General features: G+C 52.6%; 2 protein-coding genes across 4 annotated transcripts in view; both read left to right on the top strand.

Annotated features, from left to right (window-relative positions):
• Positions 1-1,245: 1,245 nt before the first annotated feature.
• Positions 1,246-7,683, top strand: ERAL1 (Era like 12S mitochondrial rRNA chaperone 1). 2 transcript variants are annotated; one of them, XM_064467702.1, is made up of 11 exons: positions 1,246-1,398; positions 1,663-1,815; positions 1,918-2,045; positions 2,131-2,208; positions 2,377-2,423; positions 2,784-2,845; positions 3,271-3,383; positions 3,866-4,258; positions 4,774-4,923; positions 5,212-5,292; positions 6,569-7,683. In XM_064467702.1, exons 1-11 carry the CDS (start codon positions 1,272-1,274, stop codon positions 6,656-6,658), a joined length of 1,422 nt encoding a protein of 473 aa, XP_064323772.1. In that variant the 5' UTR covers positions 1,246-1,271; the 3' UTR covers positions 6,659-7,683. The 2 variants fall into 2 exon arrangements, with proteins under 2 accessions (XP_064323772.1, XP_064323771.1); XM_064467701.1 differs by lacking the exon at positions 6,569-7,683 and adding an exon at positions 5,623-5,943.
• Positions 7,684-8,349: 666 nt separating this feature from the next.
• FAM222B (family with sequence similarity 222 member B) overlaps positions 8,350-16,860 on the top strand; it is a 34,190-nt gene continuing 25,679 nt past the window's right edge. Inside the window, exon 1 of one of the 2 annotated variants that reach the window (XM_064467542.1) lies at positions 8,350-8,484. The gene's annotated coding sequence lies outside the window, so the exon portion shown is untranslated. The remainder of the gene's footprint in view (positions 8,485-16,860) is intronic. The other variant, XM_064467539.1, reaches the window with a different exon arrangement.

Raw genomic sequence — 16,860 nt, 5'->3', positions numbered from 1 at the left:
GTATAGATGATGTACTCCTCCGGGCGGCACCCGCCGACGGGCCCAGGGCGGGAGACGCGACGTGGGACCACGGCACAGGGCACGGAGGGGTGGGGGATGCGGAGCTGGGATGTGGGGCACCCTGAGGCATGGGCAGCAACGGGCGCAGCCAGGGACCCCCCGGCTGGCGGGGAAACCGTTACCATTACTGAGTTTAGTAATGGTAACGGTTCTGCCGACGGCTGGGCACGCGGCGCGGCACGGGGCACGCGGCACAGCGCGTGGCACATGGCACGGCACGCGGCACGTGGCACAGCATGGCACGCGGCACAGCATGGCACGTGGCACAGCACACGTCTCGGCACACGGCACGGCACGGACACGCGGTGATGGAGCCCGGGACCCAGGCCCGGGGCAATAAATGGGGTTACGGCACCCTGGCTCTGTCTCTCCTTCTCCGTCACGTCCCATAGGGGCTGCAGGGCCCGTACTGGGTGTACTGGGTGTGCTGGAGTTCAGGGGGACTCGGGGTGCAGGGCAGGGCAGGGGCACGGGTTGTATTGGGGCGTATTGCTGGGGGCACAGGGGAGAACTGGGAGCACTGGGAAGCACGGAAGAGCAGTCAGATGCACGGGGTGTGTTGGGGGGGCCCTGAGCATGCTGGGGCGCACTGGGATAGACTGGGGAGTATTACAGGGAGCACTGGCGTATGTTGTGGGAGGCACTGGGGTGCACTGGGATGTGTTGCGGGGGCACTGGGACACACTGGGGTATGTTGTGGGCGGCACTGGAGTGCACTGGGTGCACTGGGGTGTGCTGCAGGGGGCACTGGGACACACTGGGATATGTTGTGGGCGGCACTGGAGTGCACTGGGTGCATTGGGGTGTGCTGCAGGGGCACTGGGGTGCACTGGGACACACTGGGGTATGTTGTGGGGGACACTGGGACACACTTGGATGTGTTGCAGGGGGCACTGGGGGCACTTGGCGCACTGGGCTGTGTTGCCGGGGGCACTGGGGCGCACTGGGACACGCTGGGCTGTGTTGCTGGGGGCACTGGGCAGTGTGGCGGGGACACCGGGCGCGCTGGGCCGAGCGGCACGGTGCCGCCGTCCTGCACCGCGCGGCGGGGCCGGCAGGGGGCGCTCCCGCCAGCGCCTCCGCGCCCACGGCCCCGCCCTCCCGCCCACGGCCCCGCCCATTCCACGCCCACGCCCGCTCGCACCGCCCGCTTCCTCCCCACAGGCCCCCGCGGCGACGAGCGGCGCGCTGGCCCCGTCCGCCTCCTCTCTATGCTCCCGGGGTTTGCGCCAATGAGGCGCTCCCAGCCTGCCTCGCGGCGTGCCAGCATGGCGGCGCCCATCGCCGTGCGCTGGGCTGCGCGGGCGGCCGCGGCGGGGCTGCTTCTGCTGGGTCCAGGTGGGGTGGCCGCGACCGGGGCCGCGGCCTTGCTCCGGGGCCGCCGTGGGGCGCGTTTCCGAGGCGAGCCGGGCGGTGGGGCTGCCGCGGGGCGGGGTGGTGGGGCCGCGGCCGGTGCTCCGGGGCCGGCCCGGGGGCGTTGCGTGAGGGGGGAAGCGCTGCCGGGCGCTGCAGGGTCGGGAGGAGGGGGACGACAGGGTTTTGGGGCGGTTTGGGTACCCGCAGCCGTTGGGGACGCGCAACGTTGGCTGCTTTGTCCCGCAGCCCGGGTGCTGGCCAGCCGCGCTCCGCCGGCCGCCGCGCTCCCCGCCCGCTGGAGCCGGAGCTGCTCCGCGCTCGGCAGCATCCTGGGCATCCCCGCAGAGAAGCCAACCGGTGCCCTGGGCCGGCACCCACCGCCCGTCGCCACCAGCAAAGGTGAGTGGTACCACCTGCCGCCCGAGTCCCGGCGCCGTCACGGAGCGTCCGGACCCGCTGCGGGGTTTTAGCAGTGCTGGAGCTCCTTCTTTCTCCTGGCAGAGGAACAGGACCGCCTGTTGCGGGATCAGCCTGACCAGCCCCAGAACCCCAAGGTTTTAAGAATTGCCATCATCGGAGCGCCCAACGCTGGGAAGTCCACGCTTTCTAATCAGCTCTTGGGCAGAAAGGTAAAGCTGGGGTGGAGCAACAAGCTCTGGCTGCTAAATTGCTATTTGATGCATTCTGGCTGTGTATGTGTGCAATTTCTTACAGGTTTTCCCCGTCTCTCAGAAAGTGCACACAACCCGATGCAAAGCCCGGGGTGTTGTCACCTACGAGGACACACAGCTGGTGAGCTTCCCGACCCACTCCTGCCTGGGGCAGGGGGAGTGTTAGCCAGCAAGGGTGGGCTTTTCTCATTTGTATCCCACGGGGTCACTTCTCGTGGCACAAATAGAAGTTTTACCTTGGCCACGACCTGCAGGCAAGTTTATGAGATCTGTCTTTTCCTCTTTCTAGATAATTCTGGACACGCCTGGCCTCACTAATCCCCTTAAAGCCAAAAGGTATCACCACAGTTGTGGGGAGAGCTGGGGGTTCCTGTCCATCAAGGTTTGATAAAAGCAGAGAGTGATTTTCACTGGGCAAAGTTTGTAAAATAGGAGTAACAGGAATGTATGGTTTTGGTCTTATTTTGGTCTCTGAACTCGTTTATTGTTGTGATTTTGGTAGCACACGGAGCTTGTGGAACCTGTTGAGCCCTGTTATATTTGATTCTGCATGTGTGCACGTAATGAGGGACGTCACAGCCTGTAAGGCAGCTTTGTGTCAGCTGGGATGGTGGAAAACACCGTTTTCCCCGCTTTTGAGGGAAAGGAAGTCGGTAGTGATTGTGCCTGGCTCGCTCATTTGCATTTGTCTTTCAGACATAAACTAAAGGAAGCCATGCTGAGAGACCCGTGGGACAGCATGAAACACGCAGATTTAGGTGGGTGCTCAACTCCTCCTGGATCAAGCCAAGCCCTTTATCTGCCACAGAAATCTGCAGCCCTGTAGTTGCGGTATCTGGACGTTTACTGGGCAGCAAAGGCAGCCCCGGGAGTGTGAGTTGGGAGGGGGAGCTGAGCTGGGGAGGGTTTGAGAATTGCCTGGCGCCAAGGGGAGGAAGCTCTTGGGTTCATTATTGGACTTGGATATTGAGTTTTAGCATGATGTCATTAGGATGACAGGTATAAACTGCATTTTCTTTTTTTTATCAATTAAAACTCTCCTTTTTGGGTCCATCCGTGCGCTGCTCTGTAGAAGAGAGAGAAGTAGCAGCAGGAGGGAGGTGACCGTAGAATGCAGAGAAGCTGCAAATTAACGTTTTGGGAAATGTAGTTTTATCATAGTTCCCCTACTCTTTTCTGGCAGTTCTGGTTTTGGTGGACGTGTCAGATCACTGGACGCGAAACTCTCTGAGCAAGGAGGTGCTGAAGTGTCTTTCTGAGTTTCCTCAGATCCCCAGTGTCCTGGTTCTGAACAAGGTAAATGCGGAGCTCGTTCTTTCTGCCTTTTACACGATGTTATGCTGGTGTTTTCAGGCAGTGCCCGGCATCGGCAGCGACGTGTTTGCAGGTCGCTGAGTCTGGGTGTGTTAAAGGACACCAGTTTTCCCCTCTACTCGCAGAATATTTAAGCGTGCACGTGTTGCTTGCTCACGTGTCCCTGAAGCCACGTGCTGCAGAGTGGGGCTTAAATCAGCCCTGGAACAGGAGCTGGCACCATAGTGGGGCTGGGCGACGAGAATCTGGGCAGAGCTGACAGGGTGGGCATTGCTGTTGAGTTGACGGTGCTTGGACAAACTGTACTGGAACTGCTGATGTGCTCTGGTTTGGCCTGTGGTTGGAAAACTGTCTGGGCAAGAAGCCTTGTCCCGCAGCAGCTGCTCCCCTGGGTGGTTTCGGAGCCAGGGCCCAGCTGCTGCCCTCGTTTAGGACAAATTCCTGACACCCCTCTCTCCCGTTAGGTGGATCTGCTGAAGAAGAAGTACATCCTGCTGGAACTAGTAACTGAGCTAACAGAGGGAATTGTAAATGGAAAGAAACTGGAAGTGAGAACTGCACTTACACATAATTCCGGTTCTTCATCAAAGTCTCCTCTACAAGTCACTCGGGCTTCTCCACCTGAGAAGAGGGCCCACGAGCCTCACTGTCTGCAGGAAACGGATCAAGCCCAACAAGGCTCTAGTTTGGACAACAGCGGTGATACGAGGGCTTCCGAGACCAGACTGGTCGCAGAAGAAGCACAAGGGCCAAAGCACTGTGGACCCAGAGATCTAAAAAATATGAAGGGCTGGCCGTGCTTCCAGGAGATCTTCATGCTGGCAGCTCTCCATGGGGAGGAGGTGGATACGCTCAAGGTAACTGCGGTCAGAGCTTCTGTTAAGCTTTGAGAGTGGCGTGCTCTTACCCTTGTGGGACCCCAGTTCTTCATGCTGAGCTTCATCACCTGTGAGGAAGCAGCAGAGCTCCTGTTCCCGGCCTGGGGTGTGGGGGGAAAGTGTCATCTGTCAACGTGGAGTACATCCCTGCTGTATCTCCAGAGTTTTCTGTACAGAGCTCTTACTTGGGGCTCTCCAAACAGCAGCTTGTTCCTAATGATGAAGCTACACAACGCGTGATCTTTCGGCTACAAGGGATGCTGTAGGCTTTTATCACTAACGCACGCAAGCAGCTTTAGGCAGGTGTGACCCTTTGGCAGGGTTTGAGTTTCAGAAGCTTCCCTTTCTCCTTTCCCCACCAAAGATACTCAGCTGCTGCCCTGGTAGTGGTGTCCTCGTAGCGACTCGCTGCAAGACGAGCGCAGGGCTTGGTGGCGCCACGGGAGGGGAATGTGACAGCTAGCGGGTGTGATGTGTGTGTTCTGTGCTGACAGCGGTACCTCCTGATGCAAGCCAAGCCAGGCCCTTGGGAGTTCCACAGCGGGGTCTTGACCAGCCAGTCACCTCAGGAGATCTGTGATAACATCATCAGGGAGAAGCTACTGGAGTACCTGCCACTGGAAGTGCCCTACGGCGTGATTCAGGTGGGAAGCGTGCGCGAGCAGGCTTGCCTTTGAGCTATTTTATTGGAAATATCGGGCTGTGTGACAGCAATCCCTTTGTCTGATTTTGTGAAATCTGTCCGACTCTTTGGAGTCCTTGCGCAAGTGCCAGGTCACCCCACGTCAGGCGCTGTGAGACCCTTTGTGTGTTTGAAGGGGGACCGCGCTTGTGTGCTCGTGTCAGGGAGCTGAGCTGTCTGTCATCTCTGAGGGCGTTTGCTGTTCCTGAGGCGCCTTGCGGAACTGCTGAGCTTGTGCTTGCTGTTGCAGGTGACTGAGATGTGGGAGGAAGGACCGAGCGGGGAGCTCCTCATCGTGCAGAACCTCAGGGTCCCGAGGAAGTCTCATATGGTGAGTAACAGAAGAGAGATGGGGTGCTGGGGAGCATGAAAGGAGATTCTGTGGGTCCAGTGGATGTGCATCCTTGCTGTGACCCCCCCTCTCCCGCAGCTGTGGGGTCTCTGTGGGGAAGAGCCGGGTGCCCGACGCAGTCACAGGCTGTTCGGTAACAGCTTAGCCCTTTCTGAAGTGATCACTTGCCCATGGTTTGATCTTGGGGCTTCTCAAACTGCTGTGCCCCCTTTAACCGCTGCTGTGGCTGTGCTGCTGTTCTCTCGGGTGATTCCTCCCCACAGCTAAGCAACATAAGGATGATGATCATCTCTCTGGGTTTTAATACAGATGATGTTGATTGGAAGAGGAGGTAAGGTTATCAGCAGGATTGCTCAGGAGGCTGGCCAGGACCTGATGAACGTTTTCCTGTGTGATGTCCGCTTGAAGCTCAAGGTGGAGATGAAGAGTTGAGCTCTTTGCATAAGTTTTAACAGCCCTTGAGCTCTCTGGCCATACAGAGAAACCAGTCCCATTTTCCCGTGTGGGTGTCTCGGCACCTTTATTCAATCCAGAAACAGACGAAGATGGAACCATGTAGTGGGCTGAAGTAGAATATATTATTATTTTGGGGAATGGCCCAAACTGAAATAAAATAATCTTCAGACCTTCTATGGCACCTTATCTTGTGGAAGGTGGGGACAGACATCAGCGAACCAGCTGCAGGCGCAGTTCTAGTCCTGTGCTGACAGAGCTGTCATCCGCTGCTTCTGGGCCATCCCACATCTTTGCTGTCAAGTGTTTGTGCCTGGAAGGCCAGGAGCATCTCCCATCTTTTAGCAAAGAGAGGCAGTGAAGGATCATCAGCACACGCTTATCGTCTCTTCTGAAGGCTGAGGGACTCCAGCCGTGGTCACGCGGGAGGAAGAGGCTACCCCAGCCCATGCGGTGGCCTCATTTCGGCTTTGCTCCCTGCCCTGTTGGAGTTCATGGGCACGAGTCTGTGACTGCGTAGGGGGTCAGTGTTGCCCCGGCAGCCCAGGCGGAGGGCTTTGCTGGCTGGCTGAAACACACCGTAGTGACTGGCTGTGACACAGGGAGCTCTCAAACTCTCTGTAGATCCTAAAGGCCAGTGGTTTCCAACTCCTGTGCAGGAGCGCTTCCCACAGGCTTGCGTGCACCGTCCTCGCAGCTGACCGCCAGCTGCTGCTTTCATTTTGACCTCTTCTGTGCAGTAGCTTGTAAAAATGCTTATGCCTTCTCTTTCCCCTCTCATCCTTTCCTCCAACTTCCTCAGCGGTTCGGTGCTCCTGGCACGTGGTACTCGCTCCAGAGGGAGTCACAGACTCTTGTGATGATGCTGGAGAAGGGAGAAATGGAACTGTGACCTGTTCTCAGTGTGTGTACGAGCTGCTTCCTTGACGGCCAGTGAGAGGAGCAGGGAGGTCAGAGGATGGGCTTGTGAGCATTTGCTGGAGCATATTTATCAGAAAGGGAAACTGAGCAGGGAATAGATGTTTTTCTGCCTCTCCACATCCTGTTTCTGGTGCGTGGTGGGGTCCTGCGTGTCCCCCACTCTGGCTAACAAATATATGTTGGGTGATTTGGTCTCACAGATGCTTGCTTCTGAAGAACAGCTTGTTCATCATGCAAAACCAGAGCGAACCTCCTTTCTTAGGAATTTGAATAGTTTCTTGCACTGACGTTACTGTAAAGTCGTTACTCTCTGCACCAGGGTCACAGCTACAAACCTAGAGGCTGTCGCAGCTGAAGAAAAGCCCAAACTGGGAACGTCAGCGGGTTCTGCAGCTGAGGGCTAGTGGGGTGTCGGGGATGGAGAGCCACTGGCAGAGCTCAGGGTGTGAGCAAGGCTTGGAGGAGCCCTTGGCGCGGAGCGCGGCGGCACCGAACGATGGAGCCCGGCACCACGTGCGCGGGCCGCTGCCCTCCCTGACGCTCGCCCATGGACCCGGTGTTTGGGGGCTTGAGTTCTGTCTCTGACACCCCTGCGCTCAGGTATTTGCAGCACGGGGCAGCTTCCTGCCAGAAATCCAGGTAAATCCTTGTGTGCTGCCCTAAATTAACATCCCTGAGCGCAGGGGCGCCTGGCTGCCGTGCTGACAGTTACAGGAGATCTGGTGGGGTCGGCTGGGGTCTCTGCTCCTGCCTGGAACCCTGACCTGTTGAGCAAATCCTGCGTGTGCTGTCCTTCTCCAGTACAACGTCAGGGAGGTGCTTTACCAGCCCTGGCAGAAGCCTGTGTCCGAGCCCCCGAGGGCCGCAGCAGCGCGGGATCGCCCGGCAGCCGGGCTAAGAAGCCTCCAGAGGTGGGTGCTGGGGAGGCCGTCATCCCTTGAACGCTTCTATCTGACTTTTGTATTTTACTTGCAATAAAACGAGGTCCCGGCACAAGCGATGGTTCTCATGCCCTTTCTTCCTCCCCGTCACCCAGACCTCACAGCTGCCCACTTCCATGTTTTATTCCAACTAAACCCAGCGTGCTTTTATGTCTGTCTTCCTTTTTTGCCAGCCGAGTTTCTGTCCCGTGTCCCAAGCTGTGACCTTGCTGGGGCGGAGGGGAGAGGTCCAGTAAGTGTTCTTGGAGGGGTTTCATCGGGTGGGGGTACGGGGTGGGGGGGCTGGCTCTGTGCAGGCAGGGTCAGGGTTGTGCCCTGCTGCTGCAGAGCATCTTCCCGGGCTCCTTCCAGGCAAGTGAAGGAGCAGGATGGGGTGCAATTTCTCCCCTTCCCGGCCTGCGCGTTAATGAGGTTTGATAATTAGGTTAATCAGCACGTTGCAAGCCCATCGCATCGCTGGGAAGTGCCGCTTTCCTGCAGCGGGGGAGGTGTTTTAATCGACTTCGGGAAGGCCGGGGGGGGGGTGGGGGGGTGGTTGCGGTGGCGGGGCGGGACCCGTCGGGGTCCGTGTGTCCGTCCGCCCCCCCCCCCCCCCGCGCGTGCTCGGCGCTGCACAGCGCCGCCAGGGGGCGGGGCGGCGCGGCGCTCCCCTCCTCCCCCCGCCCCTCCGCGAGGCTCCGCGCATGCGCGGGAGGCGGGGCGGCCGGGCGGTTGGCGGGCGGCGCGCATGCGCGGGAGCGGCTGGCGCAGCCACCACGGCCAGGGCGGGCGGCGGCGGCGGCGGGGAGCGGCGGGGCCGGGGCCGGGACGGGCACAGCGGCGGCGGCGCCATGAGGCCCGGGCAGGGGCACCGAGAGTAAGTGCGGGCGGGTGGGCGGCCGGCCCGCCGCCTCCCCACCCCTCACCCCCCTCTTTTCCTCACAGGGCGGCGGGACCAGCCCCCCCCCCCCCCCGCCCCCCATTGTCCTTCCCGGGTGTCCCCTCCCCCCACCCCCTGAGGCGGCGCGAGGTATCCCGGTTGTCACGACACACCCCCCCCATGTCGCGGCAGCGCGGCGGGGCCGCTCCCGGCGGCCTCCCCCCAGTGCTCCAGTCCGGGGCTCCCCGGCTCGTCCTTGGGGGGGGTGTGCAGGCAGCCCGCCGGGCCCCTCTGCCGCCCTGGCGCCTCGCCGACCCTCCCCCGACCCCAGACACACGGCGGGAATCGCGATACTACGTCAGCCGTCGCGACAGAGAAATGCCTTCGGGGGGGGGGGGGGGGGGAAAGGGGGGGGGTTGTGTTGCGGCTGCAGTGTGTGCAAATCCTTTGTGTAATTCTTTCCCGAGGAAAGTGTCTTTTTTTGCAAGAGGTGTCGTTAATACGTTTCTCGCCGTTTTTGTTTCCTGCCAAGCGTTTTTCAAGCATCTTAACACAGGCGTGAAGAAAACTGCAGAGCTTGACTTATCTGTTTTCAGTCCACTCGTGCAAGCAAAGTACTTAAATGCTTTGGGTTCTGCAGCGTAAGATCCCCCCAGAGCAGCACCTGCGAGGGCTTGCGGACATGTCGTGTGCTCCTCTTGGTATCGCCGCTAATCGCTAGGTACAAGTTTCAGGATAAATTGCAGATGCAGGTTAGTTAGCTCAGCGATAATTCATTGCGCTCGCTTCTTATCCTACTCCTAATCGTTTCTTTTTTTAATCACACCGTCTCAAGAAAACCCAAGTTTATTTGGGAAAACTTTTTTACAACGATACTTCTACCCCTCTATTGCACAAACCCGGTTCTTTGTTGAACTGGTAGATGCAGGAGAGCACGCTCGCAGCAGATGAGGTTGGGTTCCCGGGTGATGTCATTTGTGCTGGAGCAACGGCGATGACTTTGTGATTGAATAAATCCTGCCGGACGCGTCGGGCTTCGTGATTTTGTGTGCGCGCCATAGAAACTTCGTCTGATTCAGCAGCCGGCTGAGAAAATTCTGTGATGGGTGCTACGTAGGCAGGAAGGGAATATAGCAATGATAAGTGCTTTTTCCTTTCAGCGTGCGTGTTTCTGATCAGGTCTTTTTCCACCTAAAGAATTTAAACTTGTTAGAGCCCATTCATTTAAGTAAATACACAAAGCCGTGGGGAAAGGTGCTCTTGAAGCATATCACAGATATTAGAGGTGGAGGGAGAAGGCTCTCCCAGCCAGCAGCTGGGGGAGCAAAGGATGCAGGGAGAGTGCACAGGTGGATCTGGTGTCCTGTAAAGCTAGTCCAGAGGGTCCGAAAACTCTGGAGGGGTGCGGGGGGGAAGGCAGTTACAGCAGAAAGCAAGCAGCAGTGAATTAACTGGTCAGTAATTTTTAGTAGAGGAAGGTCTGGATCAAAAGCAAGTAGGAGTCAGAACAACCAGAGGGTAGGATTTGCAATAAATACGGCATCTAAGCTTTTGGGAAAAACACTTGCATAAAAGAAAGGCTGTTTATTTTTTAAATCATATTTACATCATGCAGTTGGGTAGGATTTCTGAGGTGAAGAAATCGGGGATTGGCCCTTTTCTGGGGGAGTCGCAGGTTGAGCTGGATCTAAAAGACAGGTTGATGAATAGGCTGTAATTTACAAGCATCGCTTCAATATTTTCAATATTTCTCAACTATTTTAAGAAGCCATATTGAGTTCAAGCCCAACCAGCCTGATAGTCTAGAGGGGGGAAGGATGCGTATTGCTGGAACAGGAATTAAGCAAAAATAGATAAATCTGACATAATGGATGACAAGGGAAAGATGATTGCTGAAAGATGCTGGCATGCTTTCTGTTCCTTCATGCTTGGCATGTATTTTGTTATGTTACATGGCTTTTGAAGTGTAAAAATAGAAAAAAAAAGAAAAATAAAAATCTCATTTTGTGCTGAGATAAAAGACAAGGCAGGTGCTTAAATTCCATTACGGATCAGCTTTGATACTGACACTAAGTCGTGACCTTACTTATGGTTACACCTCTGGCACTTTGTGAATTTCTCAGTAGAATAAATAATGCGCTTATCACCAAATAAATACCATTTAATAAGATGGTATTTTTTGATCCCCTTTTCACTTCACACTGCAAACAGATTCACACTTTTTCTGCTTGAGCGCAGCCTGGGGTGCTGTTTGTGTTAATAACATTAAAAAACCATGTTGGAGAATGTCCACGTAGTGTTGTTTCTTCTCCAAATGTAAAATTAAGGAACCCCAATGTGCGCTGTAACTTGGGTATTTGCCTTCATTTAAGTCTCACTCGTGCTTGTTTCAAGTTGTCCTCTGATAGATAAGCTTTTAGAGCTACGTTTGCTTCTGGGAACTGTTACCAGATCAAGAGGCGAAGTAAAGCATTTTGTCGAGGACTGAAGTATCTGTATTTCCCAGAAATGCAGGCTGCTGTACGACGTTCAGGAGCCTTACCTCGTATCCTCGCCTGCGCTCGCTGAAACGCCTGCACGTGGGATAGAAACGCCTGTAGGTGCTTCCTCCCCGGTGCAATACTTTTATTTTTCCACCTTGGTTTGTCCATTCATATTTCTTCTTCATTTTTGACCTTGGTTCATTGCCAGCTGGCACGCAGGGATGGGGAGGGGGTCGAGGTGGGTGCCCCGACTGCCTGAGCCCAAAGCCTCCATCGCTGAAACGCCTGGTGTCCTGTACATCGCCGGCTTGCTCGTCTTCAGGGAGGTGATAGTGAGGGGAGCGACTGATTTATGAAGATGAGAGATGAAGTAATGTCCATTCTGTGTTTCTCTAAAGCTTGGTAATTTGTAGGATTCTAGGATTTATGGAATTACTAAACACACCAGCAAGAGCACCGCCACAGCCTGACTTGCGTGATTTATTTAACAGATGATCAGAACTTTTAAATAATTGCTTTAAGAACGCGTAGTTCGCTGAAATGCTACGCCCAGCAGTCGAGTAGCGGGTCACTGTCGCGTTGCGGACCGTGGCCGGGGCCTGCTGGCTCCTCTCCAGCTGTTGGCAGGGCAGGGTGCTCCTGAAGATAGGTAGAGGTTTCACAGTTCTCTACATCACCCCAACGCTTTCCATTTTCAGCATTTTAAACACTTTCAAACTGGGAAGTTAAGTGAATAATTTAAATTCTTATTCCTTCTGTGGTATGCCGCATTCCTATTTTCCCATCGTATTTTGTGACTCGTATTAAAATCTTAACCGTAACGGTCTTTGAGCGATTTTTCTTTTAATCGCAGATCATGACTTCAACTCTGAATGCCAAAATGGCTTTGTCACACTATTCATCTTTTTTCTTTCTAAAAAAAAAAATTGCTTTCCAAGTAGTGATTCAGCTGCCGAGGAACAGAGCTCCTGAAAAGTCATTCTGCTGACTGGAGTCCAGAAAAGTCGGTTTTAACTTTGCCCAAAGATATTTTTCCACTGGGTTGTATTCCTCAAAAGCTAAGCTTAGTCACCCGGATAGGCATAGCTTGGCCTTGGTCTTGCCTGTGCCTGGAGCTGACAGACTGGTGTGTTCATCAGTTGCAGCTTTCCCTGTTTTTAGTAATTTCATTTAAATGGACGCTTCAAAAACCAGCTATGACTGTGCTCCGTGGCCAACCTAGCTTTATGCAGACCCTATAGACACCTTTTCACTTCTCTGGGACGTTCTGTCTGGGTGTTTCTTCGTGCCTCCCCGCTCATTTTGTATTTGCTGTGTTGTTGCTGTAATTATTCCCCGGTTGTGCGCAGGAATTATGTGTAGTTTATGTATTCCCATTGCTTAACTTCTTCATACTGTGTTTGAAGATTAGTCCAAGCTTCCAGAGATTGTGAAGAAAATGGTGGTATTTGGTTACTGGAGTGCTTTCACAGAATGCAGTTTGGCTGCGGTACAGAATAGCGGGGGGGGGGTGGGGGTGGGATATGATGTTACTTGGGGTCTGCTGGGAAGAAAACCAGGAGCAATTTTTTAATATAAGTTTTGGAGTCCCGTGCAGCGATTCTGGTCTGCTGGGTTGTGCTTGGAATGCGTGGAGTGTTCGGGTTGAACGTCTGGGTTATTGATGTATTTAGAGATAACTGAACTGTTCCAGGCTTTAAATAGATGCATTGATGGGTATGCTGTAGGGAAATGTGTTAGAAAACGGGTTTTCTGTAAATGCAATGCATCTGAGGCAAACCTTTAAGTAAAATTCTGTCAGATTAGGTGATGGATCCTGCCTCTGGCGGGAGCGGGTTCTGTGACATCTTTGGTGCGCAACGAGTGAGACGGTTTTTTGATTTCTTACGATGTCTGTAGTAATGTGATGCCGAAAAGGTGAACCATGAAAGTGAAACTATTTTTAGTATTTCAAAAAAAAAAAAAAGCCCAGTCAAAAAGTGATCTACCGAGTGATGCGTTGCTGACGTCTGTAGCGCAGCCAACCCAATTAAGGTGCTGTATATTGTTTCCAGCAGGATTCTGATTGTTTCTAATTTGGGAACCACGTGAGAGCTGGTGGACGGAGGTGAAACGACACGCTTTGCTATGCGGAGTGGATCTGGCATCCAGTTGCTTTCTGTAATTTCACTTCTCATACCTGGGCAATCTCCCTGTCCCGTGCTTCGCGGCTAAGATGGGAGCCAGGCGCAGCCTTCGCGGCCAATTCCTCCCTGCGTGGTGGGCGTGGGGCTCCTGGCAGAGGCAGGCGGTTCGCTGCTACAGGGAGAGCACAGCGCGGTGGAAGAGAGAAAAAAATCATGCCTATTTTTATGTGGTAAAACATTGCATAAGTCAGTAGGTCAGTGCTGTGGATTTTTTTCATTCCTTGACCCCAGCGCTCCCGCTGCTGTATCCCGCTGCTGTATCCCGCTGCTGTATCCCGCTGCTGTATCCCGCTGCTGTATCCCGCTGCTGTATCCCGCTGCTGTATCCCGCTGCTGTATCCCGCTGCTGTATCCCGCTGCTGTATCCCGCTGCTGTATCCCGCTGCTGTATCCCGCTATCCCTCTTCTTGCCTTCATGTTGTTAAACTTCAAGTGTGCATTTTGGAGGACTTGCGTATCGCAGTCCTGCCCTTCTCTGTGGCTGTTGCCTTGCCACTCATTTTATTCCACTCTCTAGGCAGTTTCTGCGCGCAGATCGCTGCGAAAAATGTCGTACGATTGCTGTCCTGAGCCAATACCATGTGTGTATATATAGTTTAAATTCTGTTGGATGGAAATAGCATTGTATGAGCCTTTTAAAAAAAAAAAAATACGCAGATGCTCCCAGTCTCCAAAGTAAACTTCCTCCTCTGCTAATCTTTTTTTAAATCTGGAATGGAAAAAGCATACGTTTTTAACATCTGGAAGGGGGAACCCTTCGTGCCTACTTTGTTATTCCTCTATCCAGCACTGCTTTTCAGTCATCTTCCCATTCTGTCCCTGTTTTTCTTAATTTTTTTGTCTTCTAAGCTAGAGGAACGTCACGTGCTTTGGCTTCATTGTGCACAGGAAAAGTTAGGTATTTGCTTGCCCTTCTCTTCCAGCTCATCAGTCTGGTCTGATTCTGAGCTGGCTACAGAAAAGCCCTCAGCTTTTGCCAGGAATGGGTAGCGTGTTCCTAGAGCTGGTAATTCATGCATCCTTTGACTTTAAATTGTTCACAACTGTGCTGAGCATTTGTGAATGAGCGTGGAGGAAAATCAATATGTGAAAAGGCCAGAGCCGGCAAGGAAAAACCGCTCTTCCAGCACCTTTTTCCTGGTCACACCATTGCCTGATTTTTAGTTTTCCTGCCTGTGAACTCTTCCGTGTTTAAATTTAGAAATGGCTTGGTTTGGAACAAGTCACTTTTAAGATCGTTTGCCAGAAGATTTGTGTGTAATTCAATCCCATTCAGGTTTGCTGCTCTGAGCTGCGTTTAGCTCGTTCTGCGAGACCTCAAGTTGCTCTTTCTCCCTGTGTCTCCCCCAATATCTTCTTGAAATTTGGGGTTTTTTCCAGTCAAAACTGAAACAGTGTTTATGAAGCCTTTTGTACCTTTTCTATTCCCTGCCTCTTCATTGATGAGGTGGTATTTTTAGAATTGTTGTTTGAAAAAATATAACCTCAGTTTCTCTGAAGGATCTCATTAGTGATTATTATTGAAAAAATCTAGAAACGGAATGAGCATGCTTTAGAAATTAGCCTGAATAATATATTTACTATTTCTGATGTATATTCTCTCATATTTACTATTCATTGCCAGCACAGCTTAGCTTAATATTTCAAGGCGTCTTCTTACTTACAGATTATCAATGAGTGAAGTTGCTGATGAAGAACAAAAACCAGGCTTCTCAAAATGTGACAATATGACACAACATTTCAACCCCTTAAATTTAAGTCAAGGCAGGAAAGAATTAAGATTTTACATACTTCCATCTAGTGTGCGTGAGGGAAATTGCATCCGTGGTTAAAATCCCAGCCGTTCTCCTAGCAGTTCCAGTTGGGCAAGGATCATCTCGTCCCTTGGTCTTTGCAGTTACTTTGCAGTTAAGCAGTTACTGTTGATAAACCGTGCGGCATCCCAGGGCTGACAGGTTCTAGCTTTAAGTATTTACGTGGCGGTAGCTTTGCGATGTCCATAAAATGGCGACGCACGAAATTTAAGAAAAATCACCTTTCACTGTGTGGCGTTCATACTCTCCTTCAGTGCGTTCTGCTCTATTTACTTGTCATTCTGTGCTGGAATTTCAGCTGCCTGATTTATGAATTATTGCTATTGAAATAAAATTAAAGTGGCTGTTCAGTTATTTAAGAGCCAATTAAATCTGATTTTATTCTGATGTAACATTTCTATTGAAAGTGCATAAAACAGTCTGCGGAGGAAAGTTAGCTCTAAAAATGTTTAGTGTTTATTTTTTTTCTAATCTGTGCTTTAGACAGCTTGGCTTGCCAAATAAAGTCCATCGCAATCTCACAGCAGCGAGTTTGGATGTCAAAAGTTAATCTGTAAAAGAAAACAAAACAGTTTTGGTGTTTTCGGCGATCCTGTGTGAACCCTTAGCTGCAGCTGCTGGTTGGAGAACGTATTCAACTGGAAGAAAGGAGTTTCTCTTGTTGGCGATGCTTTTGGAGAATATAATTTATTCATTATTTATTTATTATTCAGCCTTCGGTGACTTTCAAAGGTAGAAACAAGGGGTCTTCTGGGACCCGCGTGTCTCACATCATGGGGCTGTACTGTCTTCGGGGATCCGCGATTGTATCGGTTGAGTTTCCAGTATCAGAACGTGCTAATCACCGTGAGGTTCCCCTGCTCGCAGGACAGGATGCTTTGAGAAAGAAACGCAACCCAAGAACCGCGAGCGGTTCGTGCAGGACAGACGGAGCCACGTCGTTTGTTGCGTGGTGTTGGGGAGCAGAGTTCGCTCTTAATGATCCGGTGGGGCGCGGGCAGGCCGAAACATTAGCGATACCAGAAAACACCCTGCCAAGCCCTGGCAGTCCTGAATTGTGTTGGCAATAGATAGAGCAAGTGGCGAATGAGCAGGTACTTCTCATTATGCGTGGCAATTAAAATGTATCTCGATTGTGGCGTTTCTTGTTGGGGGAAGTGACCGTGCCGATCCCAGTTTTATTTTCACAATTTAACACCGTACATTTTGTCTTCTGTGGGCTGGGAGGGGGCTGGCTGGGTCTGTTTTGATATTAAGGGTCTGGTTTGCCTTATTTTTTTATTAAAAAATAAATCATATTGATGTGGATATAATTCTATTTCTAACTAGACAAGCCTGCGCTAGCCAGCTCTCAGGTTTGTGGCGCCTGTCTCCAGCACGATCACCGATAGGGAGAAAATGATTTATTTTAGTTTCCAACGCTTAGATAAAACTCTGGTTTTGTGCAGATGGCACTGAAAGGATAACACGTAGCTCAGACAAATTTGTATAAAGCACCGTGTATTTGTACCAGAATCCAAACCTTCAGTACATCAGTAATACCGAGATGTATTCTGCTGTCCTGCCAGCCTGGGTTTTTTTCAGCAGATAGAATGAGTTGCCACGTGCAGAGGTCGGCGGGGTTGGTGTGCTCCAGCCCGCTGCTCCGTGTGTCTTGGTGGGGTGCTTCCAGCTGCCCAGCCCAGTACCCCGAAGAGCTGTTGGGAATTGTGTGGTTGATATTGGAGAAAGCTTCGGAGGGGTTTTGGGTGGAAAAACCTGCAGAGCGGTGCAGGGCAGGAGCGTGAGGGCGTTTTGGAGAGGGCTGGAGATGGCACCAGTGTCTGTGGGGGTACCTGCACCTCCCTCAAAGGCTTTTATAAAATGCTTTAGTAGAGCATGATGAAGAAA

Source organism: Phalacrocorax carbo, chromosome 17, assembly GCF_963921805.1.
Source record: "Phalacrocorax carbo chromosome 17, bPhaCar2.1, whole genome shotgun sequence".
NCBI lineage: Eukaryota > Metazoa > Chordata > Aves > Suliformes > Phalacrocoracidae > Phalacrocorax > Phalacrocorax carbo.
Note: the sequence above shows the minus strand (reverse complement) of the source record. Positions and strands in the feature narration are given on the sequence as shown.

Excerpts from the sequence above, each read along its gene's own strand:
- ERAL1 (XM_064467701.1), top strand. The coding sequence starts at position 1,272 with ATGCTCCCGGGGTTTGCGCCAATGAGGCGCTCCCAGCCTGCCTCGCGG. Across the intron at positions 2,846-3,270 it reads CATGAAACACGCAGATTTAG|TTCTGGTTTTGGTGGACGTG; the intron begins GTGGGTGCTCAA and ends CTTTTCTGGCAG. Across the intron at positions 5,293-5,622 it reads TCCCGAGGAAGTCTCATATG|ATGATGTTGATTGGAAGAGG; the intron begins GTGAGTAACAGA and ends GTTTTAATACAG.